Raw genomic sequence first — 14,281 nt, 5'->3', positions numbered from 1 at the left:
GCCACTTCAGTCATGGATGTGGTGAACTTGTTCCCGGTGTTGGTGTTTTGTCGAATAGGTCCTGTGTCAGTTCTGTGTTGTCTACATAAGTGAGGATGTTTATGTTGTGGGCTTCTGTGACACCGGCCAGAAAAGTCATGAAGATGTTGGGTTAAGAGAGGAGCCCTCCGGGACTCTGCAGATTAGTAGGGGGGCATGGTGATGGTTTGAATTCCTCTGGTGAGGAAGGAACAGGTCTATTCAAGAGTGTCCCTGGATGCCTGCTTCATGGATATGTAAGTTTGGGATGACATAGGACATGGGATGGGAGACAGTTTAGATGGCACTTGTTTTAAGGATCATCTGAATGTCATCGATTGCTGCTATGAGGGCAGTTTCCTTGTTGTGGATGTCTTTAAATCCTGATTATGTGGTTTTAAGAAGTTGGTGTTTGGCGATGGGTCCACCCATCTCCACTGGAGGTAGAATTTCTTTCTCTGCAATTTTTAGTCATTTAGAAAAGTTCATCAATGGAATCTGCCCCAAATGTAGCACCGTCTCCAGAACTGTGTTACCACTAGTAGAACTTTCTTTGACATAAAATCCCTGCTACAATAACACAGTTTGCTGGTACATTCCTCAAAAGAACCTCTTCGCCTCTGAATTTAGAGAACTAAGTAAGGTAGTAGGGAGTTACTTGCTTCAGAGTATTATCACATTCACAAAAGGCTATACGGTATTGTTTTTAACAGTGGGACCGCTACCATGTCTGGTGGATTTGTCTTTGTGAAAGACCATCAGGAAAATGATTACAGATTTTCAGGCAAAGTTGAGCATCGCAGCCCTAATATGCTGGATTTTTTTTTTAAACTATCCCTTCAGAGTGATAGGGAGGCTAGAAATGTTACCAATGTCAATGTATTCCTAGTTTGGGTAAATATCCGGTGTCCACAGGTGATGGAGTAAATTCCAAAATTCTGATTCAGTCAATGGTGGAATTCCCCCCCATAGTGTTCCCACTAAAGATAAAGCCATTTTGGTGGTTAAATGTCCACTGTCGTCGCAGAGAGCTCTATATTTGACAGATTTTCCTTTACCACCTTGCGGCAAGCTGGAGCAAACTGCTCTTATGTTGGGATTGTCCGTCCCACCACTCTCTGTGTGAAGGGTTCGGTGACTCACCCCACACACATCAATCAGAGAGTATGAGGGCAAAAAGAGAAAGAGAGTGCTGCCACTCGTTTGCTTTTTTGGATTCACAAGGAATTGCAGGCTCAGCAGAGATGCAGGGCTTGGTTTAAAATAAGCACACAATTTATAGGTAAGTAAATACAAGGAAGTAATAAAACCATCAAATCAACATTGGACATTTCTTACCAAACTCGTAGGGGTGGTGCATAGTGGCAGCCCTACACCAATCAGGATATAGGCATGAAACCCAAGGATTCAAGGAGAGTCAGTATTTCCAGCTGGTGGATGGATAAACAGAACAACAAACAGATAACCAGAACCCTGTTCAGTCACGGCTGGTGGCGGGGCAAAGTGGCAGGGGCACGGGGGTGAACAAAACCAAAAAATGATAATAAAAACAAACTTACCTTGAGATCACTGCACCACCGCTCTTCAGGTCTCCGCTGCACTGCAGGCAGGCACAGGCTCCCAGCTTCCCCTGCGGCCAATCGTGATGCTGCTCTCATGCTGCTGGTAGCATGAGAGCAGCATCTGGATTGGCCTGAGCACCCTGGCTTTGCGCTCCCAGGCAGACTGAGAGCCTGTGTCTTCTGGCTAGAACCCGGCAACACAGCTCGGGATGGAGACAGCTCAGTGCACGTGTGTTTGTCCATCCTGAGACTTCCGGCCAAACACACATGCACTCTGCTTGCCTGCCATCCCCCATGGCAATGGAAGTGAATGCTGGAAGGTGTTAGCGGTCTAGTTCTTTACGCTTCTGTTACCTGGTCTGACACAGCTTCCAGCCAACATTACAGTGAAATGCCCTGTAAAATGTATGTACAGCTGGGACATGTGCTCTGCGCTGCCTCCTCACTTGAGCTCTCTGTGTCAGTCCTTCTGCGTGATGTCATCCAGATGCTTCCTAAAATGCCTGAAAGTTTGATAGGGGAGGGTAATCTTCTGTAGTGGCGGTTGAAAAACATGTTAAACAAACTACAGATGTCCGTAAAACAGTAGTGTTGTTGCAACTGATTCTTTCTTTTTTTTTTTTCGCACAGAGAAAGGAGCAGAATACTTCTAAGGAATACTTCTAAGGATATTGTTTTTTCACTCTTATATTACTAAGCAGAACCAGGCTCATTGAGCATATCTCAAGCTGTTCAAAAAGAGGAAACGTCCCTTGCTTGAGGAACACACCAGTTAGCAAAGGTTACACCAGTGAGTGGTCTGGTATTTCACGTTTGGTTACCTTGTTCATCGTTTCTTTCATTTTGTGCAGCGTTGTGATGATTTAAGGGTTGGGGGGCAGGAGAAAGTGTGCTGACAACAGTGATAATAAATAAAGATCACAGCTTGGGTCTCCAGCCACCGACCACAAGCACAGAAGCTGTGCACCGCAGGGTTTTGTGACCGCCTTCTCTAAAGCAAAACAACAGGAAACGGATGTGCGGAATATGGTACTCGATGTAGTAGCTGTGCTGAGGTTCGCACCTGTGGCGAGGGAGTTCGTGCAATTTAGAAGTTAGATGCAGTGGTGGCGGTGAAAGACTGAAGGCCAGAGTTACAAGTCCCTTGCACCTCCTTGCGCCACGCTTGCGTCATTTTTTTTTCAATGCTAATGTGGCTCACGGAGGCAATTTTCACCTCACCATATTTACTAAGTGGTGCAATGCTTGCATTGCGCCACTTTGCGACCCCTTGCACCCTACTATGCCTGCGTCATGCATAATTTATTCAAAGGGGCCTTCCGGCGCTAGGATGCCCGCAAAAATGGCGCAGTGATCAGTGCGCCCCTTTTGGCATCATTTTTAATGCCTGCTCAAAGCAGGTGTTAAAGTGACGCACCCATTTTAAACAATGAGCCTCCTTGCACTTTGCTGCACTAGCGTTAACATTTGTCACCCTAGTGCAGCAAAGCGCCACAATAGACTCAAACATTTTGATGCTATTGGCCTAATGTGCACCATGGTGCACTGTATTGTAAATTCGACGCACCCATGTTGTTGTTAGGTGGGCGAGAGTGACACAAGAAAATTGGCGCATCAGCACTGATGCGCCACTTTCTTGTAAATATGCGCCTTCGCCTATAGTGAAACTAAGATTTCTACATTTACTGATTTCAAAAAAGAAATTCTACTGTGAGTTAATCATACCTTCACCACAGGAGCAGTTTTTTGGCATTCATAACACGTTTTGTATCTAACTGAAAGATGATAATTTTATGAACAGCAGAAGAAGGACATTTTGAGTGGATCCACCGGGATTCGAAGCCCTATCACCACCGGGTTAAACAGGAGTGGATGCATCAGTGCATTGAGGGACCAGAGCAGAGGAAAGCTAAAGGAGGTCACCAGACAGAGGACACACTTAAGGTCACAGACCTGAACTGAACCAGCTAGCACACTCTGTCTAAGTATCAACAAAATATGTGTATGCATGATATTTGCATCACACAAACCTAGATATGCCTCGTTGGGGCTAGTAAGCGCTCTATAAATATAGTTTACAGTTACAATTACCAAGCAAGGGAGTGCTGCACAGGCGAGATGTGCAGAGTGTGGTCATGCAGGTGGAAGTAGCTGCACTGCGGAGAGAGGACTAAAGGAAGTGTAGAGAGGGTGGTGGACTACCAGGAGTGACCCGTTACCAGAAATAACTAGCATTTGCAATGCAATGGGTCTCCCATTTACTCAAGTTAAAGCTATTAGCTTTCTAAACTCCTAACAGGACTTTTCTTGCCACATAAACTGAAAAGTAAAACAGTTTCACATAAGCGAGCTGACGTCACCAATGGGTGCCAAGCAAACACAAAAAAGAAAACAGACATTTGCTTGCAGTGAAACGTATCGGCAAAAGTGCAATTATCCATGTAACCTGCAAAAGTGCAAACACCATGTAACAAAGTAGTCCAGAAACCATGCTGAAAACACGGAGCCTCGCATGTTTTCAGTAGTTGGCCGGTGCGCTCCAGGAGGGCTAAACACCAGAAAAGGCATGACTTATGCATGCCTTTCACTAATGAAATTAAATGAATTGTAAAAGGCAAGCCCACAAACCAACCAAAGTGATGGGCCGGACATGGGCGTGGATACAAGCCTGTAGAGAGAAAACAACAGAGACAGCGTGCTTTGCGCTCGACCCTAAATAGTAGATAGATAATAATTGGGTTAATCCCTTTCTGACATACAAGGACGGCAGAAGCATAGCGAAAGCGTAATGTGCCCTATTTCAGCCCTACAAAATGACCCCATTTGCTATTTCCTAGAAAGTGAAACACATAATTGGGATGCAGAGGGACAAGCTCAGTCCTGGCACTCGGTGTCACTCCACTTGCTGAACTCTGACAGCTAATCCTTGGGGAATGACAGCAAAAATCAGGTTAACTCAAGAATATGGGGTGGAATGTTTGTTCACTACGCAGTGAACGCTGTGGGTCAGCCTTTAAGCAGGAAGCGCCACGAATATTGTTGTATTTATATTTTCGTCAAGGAACTAACTATTTTGGACAAAGTGTGTTGAATGTACTTCCCGCGGGACTCTACAGTATTTTATATTTTTCATAATGTGACATTGTGTAATTAATGTAATAAATATAATGTATACAGTTTGTGTAATGTTTAAGATGCTATCTCAATTTTTTAACAAAGAAAAAAACACCATATCGGGGAAACAAATGTTCCATAATCGCTATCTGTCATCACTGAACGCCCCGTACTGAAATCTGCAGATTACAGCGCTACAAATCCACGAAATGCGGCAGCAAGCGCTATAAAAATGTAATCGTTATTCATCAACTGGACCCGGTCTGTTCCATAAGCCTGGAGACACTCCTTCCCCCAAGAGGTTCTCGAAGCATAAACTCCCATACTTTTAAAACTACGAGAGACAATCACGGCTTTGCAGAGGTGTTGCCAAAATAAATTTAAGCTACCGAGTAAGGTCTGTCCGACGAGTGTAGGAAGAAGTTGCTACCTATCATAGTTATGTAAAAAAAAAAAAAAGTCGTATAAAAGGCGGCGTCAACCTGGTTAACTCTTAACACGTAATTTTCACTCTGCTCATGTATTCTAACAGATAAAACGTACACAAATTATCAGATAAAACCGTTGCGTTTCAATATGTTGATTTCTGTATATAATTATTGTTAATATTATAATTATAATATTATGTTTACCTATCTTTAGCGATAGGGGAGGATTGGGGGTCGTTTAGTCGAGTTAAAGCTATTAGCTTTGTAAACTCCTGGCCGGACATTTCTTGGCACATAAACTGAAAAGTAAAACAGTTTCACATGAGAGAGCCGAGGGCAGTCATGAGCGCAAAGCAAATAGACCAAACAAAACAGACGTTCGCTGGCAGCGAAACATATCGGCAAACATGCAATTACCCATGTAACCAGGGAAAGTGAAAACATCCATGTAACAAAGTAGTCCAGAAACCACGCTGAAAACACGGAGCTTCGCATGTTTTCAGTAGTTGGTCGTAGGCTCCAAGAGGGCTAAACACCAGAAAAGACATGAGGTATGCATGCCTTTCACTAATGAAATGAAGCTAATTTAAAAGGCAAGTCCACAAACCAACCAAAGTGATGGGACTGACATGGGCGTGGTTACAAGTCCATAGAGAGATTACACCATGGACAGAGCGATTTGCGCTCGACCCTAAAACGTTTGTCCCTGGCCACTTGCATAGTGGTTGTCACAGTACACAATTACCGTTTGAATCTAGATTGTTAGTTTGCAAGACGGTGTTGGATTTGATCATCTCAGAAAGATGGCAGGCGGTAAGTTTTTCAACAGTCTTAATGATTGAACTGTAGTGATTGGTGTGTACGTTCTCTCAAACGGTAAGGTAAACCCATGACTTTTGCTGAGAACACACTATCTCAGTGTCCCTATGTACCAGACTATTAAATAGCATTTCCTCTAGAGAATGGAAACAAATTACATACTTTTACTGGTCACTAGGTGTTGCTGCAGGCAGCGGCAGGGTATGTCTCGTGACCTGTCTGTTGTAGCTACCATTGCCATACGCCGACCAGTAGGTGCCTCTGTAGGAGCACCTACAAGTGCCATATGCTGCAGCCAAGTGCCTCCTCATCCAAATCCACCCCTCTCCAAAGCTAGCTGTGCTCCAACTAAATGCACTTGCTATGAATACTGCAAATAAGATCACCTTACTAGTATACTTATTCTTAAAATATTAATTAACAGTGATTATAATTAGAAAGAACTTTGACCTCTTTGCAATTTTACTTATAGGGAGTTGGATGTTTTAAGAGCATGTAAAAGAATTTTCCTGTAGCGCTACTCCCATACTTATTATATGGTTTTAAGAATCAGCCTCCATGTATTTCAGCATCATCGGGTATCACACCTCCATTCGCAATAAAATGTATTGAGGGAGCTCTGTTGTTGCTGAGCAGATGCGGCAGAAGGTGAACTTAACAACAAGGGTTCAAACCATACGATATGAACCAAGTAGGCAGTGGGGAACGTTGGGAGGGATGGTTTGACCTGCTGAAAGGTCTTCATGGCCTGGTAGTTCCAGGAAGCTGAAGGTCTTCAATATTGCTGCAATGCACAGGGGCTGAGAGAGACATAGCATTGTAATCTGCAGATATACCATGAGTTACCTGAAAAAAATAGCATTAGTAATTTACAGTGGGATCTGATTTTGGTAGTTAACTAATACACAATGTCAGAAAAAGGAGGAGAGAGATAGTCTTGATAGTCTGAGGAGATGGAAATGGGTACACGTTACAAATCTAATCACTTTAGCAAGTGGTGGGCACGAAGGCTATTTGATGAAGGCTATTGATGAAGGCTATTGATGAAGGTTTCCATATTGTGCAAGCCAAGGGTTTTGGACTGAAAATCAGCAAGTGCAAGACTGACTGAGGAAGGGGCAGAGTACTGGATGGATCAATTACATTTTTCCTGATGAAAATCTAAGTAGGGATGGTCCTATTTCCTAGGGACTGGGATCCCGCACATGATCCAGCAGCAACCACAAATCGATGGTCATCCCTATATGGAACAGAACTACCATTTGCTAATTTAAAGTGGAAAGTGCTTTGGATCATGAGAATTTGTAAGTGGGGCACACCTGGGATCAATATTGTGACCAATAAATCTGATATTTAGCACTTTCAGAAATTCTCTAGAATGGATAACTTTTTTTATGCCTTTTGGTTGAAAAATGTAAAGAACACACAGCACTGAAGATTGAGAAGACTACAAACAGACCAGCATCATAGGCTGGTACAAACTGTAGGAGACACAAATCACACTGATGTAAAGGCATGTATACTGCATGTAACAATCTATAATATCAGTGGAAGTTGGGAAGGCAGGGGGATTTTATGAATGCAGAGAAAGATTGGGAGAGAGAATGGAGAGTAAAGTAAAAGAGCTGCCAGTGTGATTCAGTGTCAGTAAGAAGGCATGAGAAGATACGAATTTCACTTTGCAGGTAATTTGTGGCACCATGTTCAGAAGATTGTATTCATGTCTGGTCACCACAATGTAAAACAACCCTGACTCACTTGAGAATATTCATAGAATATTCATGGAGTGATTTAATGTATGAATTAAGGCAGGTTTAATGACACAAATACATTTTATCCTTTAACCCTTGAAAAATGCAAATCCCCTTTAAGGTACTGGGAAATGGTACTAGTTGAGGGACCTGCGTTGCCTCACATCTGAATTGCCTATCAATGACTAGAAGTCTTCGAGCATTGCAGTATCACAGTAGACAGCGCATTAGTATAGAAATAAAAGCCCACAGCCGGGGAGGATGGAGGGGCAGTAGGATGCAGGATGTCTTATTGGACGTGTAAATATTGGATCATGCACCACTGCAGAGGTTTGGACTTAATGATTGTGAGGGCCGACTACCTATTGCAGCTACTTAACTATTCTCATGTGTGTGTTCGTAAGATGACTCAATAGCAGACACGTTTCCCCTTTATGTGGCCCATATTAGCCTACAGGAGATTTCTTCAATGAAGAAATACAGACCTGGATAGCTTGGTCAATTTCATTTGTTCTGGACCCTGCATTACATTGACAATTGTTCTTACCTCCTCTTCATCTGCTTAATCCTATTGCAGATGTGGTGTTCCATGCACCCATCATTATTTCAATGAATAATTAAAGTCTATTCGTAACATCAGTCAAGGGTAAGTGATGTGCCAAACATCTTTTGTCGCTAGCTCAATTTAAGCACTCTGTCTTCTGATCTTTTAACAAATGTTTGCTTTGATAAAAAGTAGTCTGTCTGCGTTTAGCAACAATGGCCCATCCAGATGTTATTGTCATTAACCTACTTATCCATTACTGATTTTGGCATGTTCAGCATCAAGTTTGACTACTGAAATATCTAAACTGGTCACTATCTTCCAAAGTTTTCAATGCAAAGCCACCACACCAACCTAAACTCTAACCAAGGAAGAGAAGTTACATCACTCTTGCGAAAAGCTAACAGGACCGTCTGCCCCCTCTAATCAAAGACAACTGGGACAGCTTGGATAAAATTCATGATCTTGCATGACTATAAGGTGTAGGACAGCACAACTCTAGAATACACCCAAGATAAATATCTCTGCGCCAAAAATCAACCCACACACCAACTTCACGACTCTGATTGATCAGCAACCTCTACACACCGACCACACAAGGTCACTATTTCTGGCACAAGGCAACCAGAAAGCACCTGAAGTGGAACTCCACAAGAAACCAAAGTAACAGTAGTTTTTAAAGAAAATTTAAAGCCTATAAATGTATCACAATCCCACACAACTTTACATGAAGTCATAAGTCAGCACAAAGTAATTTTGTAGTTATCTCACTGGTGTCTTACTGTCATACCAATGCAAACAAATATACCTTGCAAGGTACTTAGGTAGAAAAGTCCCCACCAGCCCTTGATCCCAAGAAAGCCTTCCACTACTCTATATTGAATCTAGTTGTCATTGTGATAATGCACTCTATATTCATGTGTCACAAAAATGTCCTTCTGGCTGTGGATCGATGAAGCTGTCTGATATGATGAGGTTAGAAGGGGGGAGAATCAAGCTGGTTAGGTGGGAGTGTGAATCCATGCAAAAAAGATTGCCTAATAACTTAACCCTGGTTTGCGGTACCCTTTATTGGTGCCAAGTCTTAATCAGAAATCTCAATTTCCAAAGTTAATTCAAAATTCCTTGATTTAATTTTCTTTTAAAAAATTGTGCATTTTACAAAACACATATAGAAGAAATAGAGCCCATGCTGTCGATATCTGCAAATTCTCCTGTTTTTAAGATTGAATCTAAAGCACTTGTGCCTTTGTGGCTTCACCACAAAACAACCAATTTCCCAAGTTATCCCAGCTCTTTTCCACTTCAAGGTCATGTTGAATATGTTGAATGTCACTACTGGTCTGTAAGCCATTGAAGATCCACCAACACATCATCATGGATTAGCTGTGATATCATGAAATACCTGCCCTTTGAAGAGAAATTCTTAAATTATCATTCATTTTTATGTCCTCGTTTGTAGGTTGTGAGCACCATATCTCTTAGGTAGCTTCAGGTCAGTGAAGGCCACACTGTGAATGGATGGAAGTCCCATCCTTATCCTCCCCCTTGTGGGTGCACAAGCGAACCCCTAGAGCCAGTCTAGGTATCTAATCCATACATTATCCTGTTAATCCAAATGTATCAACTGATTTCCCCTCCTTAGTTCAGAGTGTTACCTGTGGTCCATGATGCTGACAGAAGTAGCAGAAGGTGACACATCCACCTGAGCGCCATAGTGTGCAGCACAAGCCCTCATCCAGGGCTCCTCGCGTCTCTTCCTCTTTGCAGGACTGCGTGGAGGTGCCGGTGATCCACCTAAATATTCTGGGTGGAGGTCAGTGGGCCTGACTATCCGCCCCGTCCTGAGTAATTAGGACCTGGACTCCACCCGCTCCCTGAAACTGCCCTCTACCTGGGCCGTTGCTCCCAGATCCTGCACTTTGCCAGCTCTGAGTCCAGGAGGTAACTATAGCAAACCACAAACACTGCGGTATTTCCCAAACAGAAACCTGTGAGGAGCAGAAGCGGGCCACAGAGGTGACTAACACCCCAGCTGGTACTGAGTCAACCTCACCTCTCTCTGGGGGTGTGTGCGGGACCTTTAATGCTCCGGGCGCTATTTCCATTGCATCTAATCTTCACAGTTGGCATACTCTGTATGAGGGAAGAAAGAACAAGAAAGGAGGAGGCGAGGAAGAGGAGGAAGGCAAGGAGGGTGAAAGTGAGCCGGGGAGCGAGAAAGAAAGGAAAGAAAAAGGAAACAATAGAGTAAGAAAAGAAGAAAGCAGCGAAGGAATGTAGAAATGAAAAGAAGAAAGAAAAAAGAGAAAAAGAAGGGAAGAAAGGAAACGACAAAAACTAAAAACCCAAAGACATAAAAATAGAAGGACAGTTTCAATTGAGGGCGAAAAATGAAAAGCAAACTTTTGAAAAACAAATAGTAAAATGAGCGGGAGGTAAAAATTAAAGAGTGAAAAAAGCAGAAAGAAAAGAGACCATAATGTACATTGTAAAGTAAGGATCGCATGTTTTTGAGAGAAGAAGACACCAACCAATACATTGTGCAGGTGTGGTTAGCGTTACCACAACTGTTATTACAACGTAATTAGAACTCACTGCATACAATAAAAACTTGGGTGTAGGTGTCAAAAGGCTTTAATGTCCTCCACTGAGGACAGGGCCATAAAAAGGCAGAGGAAAAGCCCCTATGCCCAAATGACTGCTTCTGACACATCTGAGCCTCCCAAAAGAAGGAGCCAGGCCTGGTCCTTGTGCCAGAAATGAACACATTGGCATATGTCCTGGAAACGCGTCCAGCAAGTTTCTAAATTTAATACTGAATTTTTAATTGACATGACTCAGTGCATATTAAATGTGAAAATGAAAAAAAGATCTGCATTCCGCTGTGCTCAGTGGACTGGCAGAGACCCGAGTTGTGAGAGGTTATTGGTTCTAGTGTTACGCCCTAGGTTAACTAGGTGCTAATCTAAGTATTAACTTTAAAGATGTGTTAAGGAATTGTCACTTCTTGATTTACACACCGCCCCCTGCAGCCTTGATCGAGAGGGTGTGAGAAGCTAACCTTCTGGGCTGTATCCGAAGCCTGAGGAGTAAACAGGTTAGTTATGGACATCTTGGCTCACCGCTGGTATCGAGGTCAGAGCACTAAGCCAATCCCCAGAGAAACTGAATGACAACCAACAGCGCAGCCAACCACACAGCTCAGATCCGTAGAAATGTAAAGTCGACATCAAATTGAAAGCAAGAAAGGTAATAATTAAATAATACAAAATGAAGTCTGGAGGAGACTGTCTAAGGCTACAAAACCCGCAAGAGAAAAATGTGGAACTAGCTGTAAAAACAAATGGTGCAAAAAAGTCCTAGTTTATGAGGGGACAGCGAAGCCCCCCAGGGCATCGAAAGGCAGTTGCGACTCTTCTGTCTTGCAAGGATTGGTTCAATCACAAGGTGGTGCTTGTCCAGGTGGCACTGAATGTTGGTGTGTGTGCGCCTTGAAATGGGGTTTCTGGTTGGCTGGGTATGCACCTAAGCCAGGCAGAACCCACTTACTGTAGTCAGGGCGAGGGAGTTACACACCCAAGATAACCTCTGCTCACCCCCTTGTTAGCTTGACACCAGGAGTCAGGCCTATACCAGAGGCAATGTGTAAAGCGTTTGCACAACACACACAATACACGTGACGCACTATTCCCACCGCAAAGGAAAGACTACACCCAGTTATATAAAAATAAACTGTATTGTACACAACATCAGTAGACCAAACACAGCATGTCAGTAATACCCTGCTACCCAAGCAGTTGTCAGAACATTAATTACACAGTACCATTGCTCTGCAAAAGCCAGCAGTAGTACAAACAACCAGGTTACTGGTTATCCTGCAACATAAGCAGTAGTCAGGCAAATATTCCCAAAATGCACATATCAGGGTAAAAGCACATATTACCAGAAAGGCATAAGGTCACAGTAAACATGTTACTAAGAATGCACTTGCCTTAGTAAACATACCATCATAGTTGCCCAAAAAGGAACATCATGGCATCAGAGAACACATGGCAAGTTATCAAAACATATCACCATAAATGTATGGGGCATAGTAAACACATTACCCCTGTCAGGAACATCAGACAACATGGCAAGCCATGAAGATCACCCACACAGCTGTTCACATCAGAGAAATGCTCTTACCCGGCACATGTCATAGATAAGGGAGAAATATACATCACCCGGTGTGCCAAGACATTAGCTGGGGAATGCACCCGTCCCCCAAAAGGGTAGTCCGAATTACATGGTGGGGAGGGGGCAAACGGTGTGGTTCTGCGGGGCGGCGTCCTTTCGGTCCCTCGTGCACCTGGCAATGCTCTGCAGCCTCTGTCCGGAATCTCAGCGTATCCGCAGCCCTCCGGGGCCTCCCAGCACACTACACCTGCGCGATTGGGCTTGCACCAGGGAGACTTCTCAGCGTCTCCCTCCCTGGGCCAACACCCAGCTCTACTGCACCTGCCCGCGACCATGCGGTGCAGCCGTTGAGCCTGGGATCTTCCTGGGAACCACATCCATAATGGTGGGGCCCTCTGCCCATGCCCTCACCAGAGGTCCCTCCTGGCCTCTCCTACAGTTGTCCCCTGGGGCTGCAACTGTGACTATTCGGTCAGCAGCTCCTGTCTGTGCATGGGGAGCCTGCTTCCTCCTCCTCCACAGCTCAGCCGCAGCAGTCCCAGACTCCTAAATGGATGCTTGCTGATGCTCCGGGGGGCTTTCTCTTAACACGCCTCGCCTTAGGGGCGTCGCTAGGAACGCGCTCGCTACAGATGTTGTGCCCCTGGGGTACTTCTAAGAGTGCATTTCTGACGGGCTCTGATGTTCCACGTTGCCCGGGTTGCTGTGGTGATTCATCCTTCGGCAATAAAAGGTGCTCTCAAGGCGCTACAAAATTAGGAGACCAGTGCTCTCAAGGCGCTAAGGGGGCAAACAAAAAGCGATCCCAAGGCACTAAGAAATGAAGGACAAAGCACTCATTTGTGCTCACAAGCAAGTAGGTGCAGAGGCCACAGCACCCGGCCCCTGGAGGACCCTAGGGGAGCACAGGGTGGTAGGGCCCAATAAGCAGGCCAGCACAGGGGGGTATGCAGTCAGTGGCAGTTCCTCCCAGTGACCCAGCAGGTCACAGGTCAGCACAGCAGCAGCAGTCCAAGGCGGTTCCTGGTGAGTCCCTCCAGCAGGATTTCTGTGTCCATGTCAGTTGTTCCAGAGTGTCTCTTTTTCATGGGGAAAATCCCCAGTACTTATACTCAGTTTTGCACAACACTTTCAAAGAGGGGGAGAAGAGGTTCCAACCAGTTACAACTGGTTCCAAGAATGCCCCCTCTCTCCATCAGCACAGGCTCTAGACATCAGTTGCGGGTAAACGAGCCCTTTGTGTGAGGTCAGGGCACAGCCTTTACAAGTGCAGGTGTGCCCCGCCTCTCCCTTCTCTCAGCCCAGGAAGACCATTCAATATGCAGATGCACCTCTGTGACACCTCCACCCTCCCTGTGTACAGGCTGTCTGAAAAGTATGCACAAAGCCCAGCTGTCACTGCCCCAGATGTGGACTGGAGTCAAGCTGCAAAACACCAGTCAGAAGCACAGAGAAATTCTCACTTTCTAGAAGTGGCGTTTTTTTTAATGGTAATAAAAAATCCACCTACACCAGTAAGCAGCATTTCCCACTACCATTACAACCATACCAAACATGCCTACGCTACCCCTCATAAATCAGACAATACCCCCTAGTCATAAGGCAGGGCATTTCCAATGCAATCCTATGAGCAAGGCAGCACTCACAGCAGTGAAAAACCAAATAGGCTGTTTTTTACTACCAGGACAGGCCACACAACCAGGCACATGTCCTGCCTTCTACATACATAGCACCCTGCCCACAGGGCTAGCTAGGGCCTACCTTAGGGGTGATTTACATGTAGTAAAAGGGGCATTCCAAGATGCCAGGTCCCTGTGGCAGTAAACTGTGCATGCAGGCCTTGTGCTAGCAGGCCTGAGACAGGTT

The 14,281-nt window shown here is 44.6% G+C and overlaps 1 protein-coding gene across 1 annotated transcript in view; it reads right to left on the bottom strand.

Annotated features, from left to right (window-relative positions):
• LOC138246587 (serine-rich adhesin for platelets-like) overlaps positions 1–10,067 on the bottom strand; it is a 51,195-nt gene extending 41,128 nt beyond the window's left edge. The window contains exon 1 of the mRNA XM_069201278.1: positions 9,895–10,067. Coding sequence (XP_069057379.1) covers positions 9,895–9,952 — 58 coding nt within the window. The 5' untranslated portion in view covers positions 9,953–10,067. The remainder of the gene's footprint in view (positions 1–9,894) is intronic.
• Positions 10,068–14,281: the final 4,214 nt, after the last annotated feature.

This window comes from Pleurodeles waltl, chromosome 7 (genome assembly GCF_031143425.1).
Source record: "Pleurodeles waltl isolate 20211129_DDA chromosome 7, aPleWal1.hap1.20221129, whole genome shotgun sequence".
Lineage (NCBI taxonomy): Eukaryota > Metazoa > Chordata > Amphibia > Caudata > Salamandridae > Pleurodeles > Pleurodeles waltl.
Note: the sequence above shows the minus strand (reverse complement) of the source record. Positions and strands in the feature narration are given on the sequence as shown.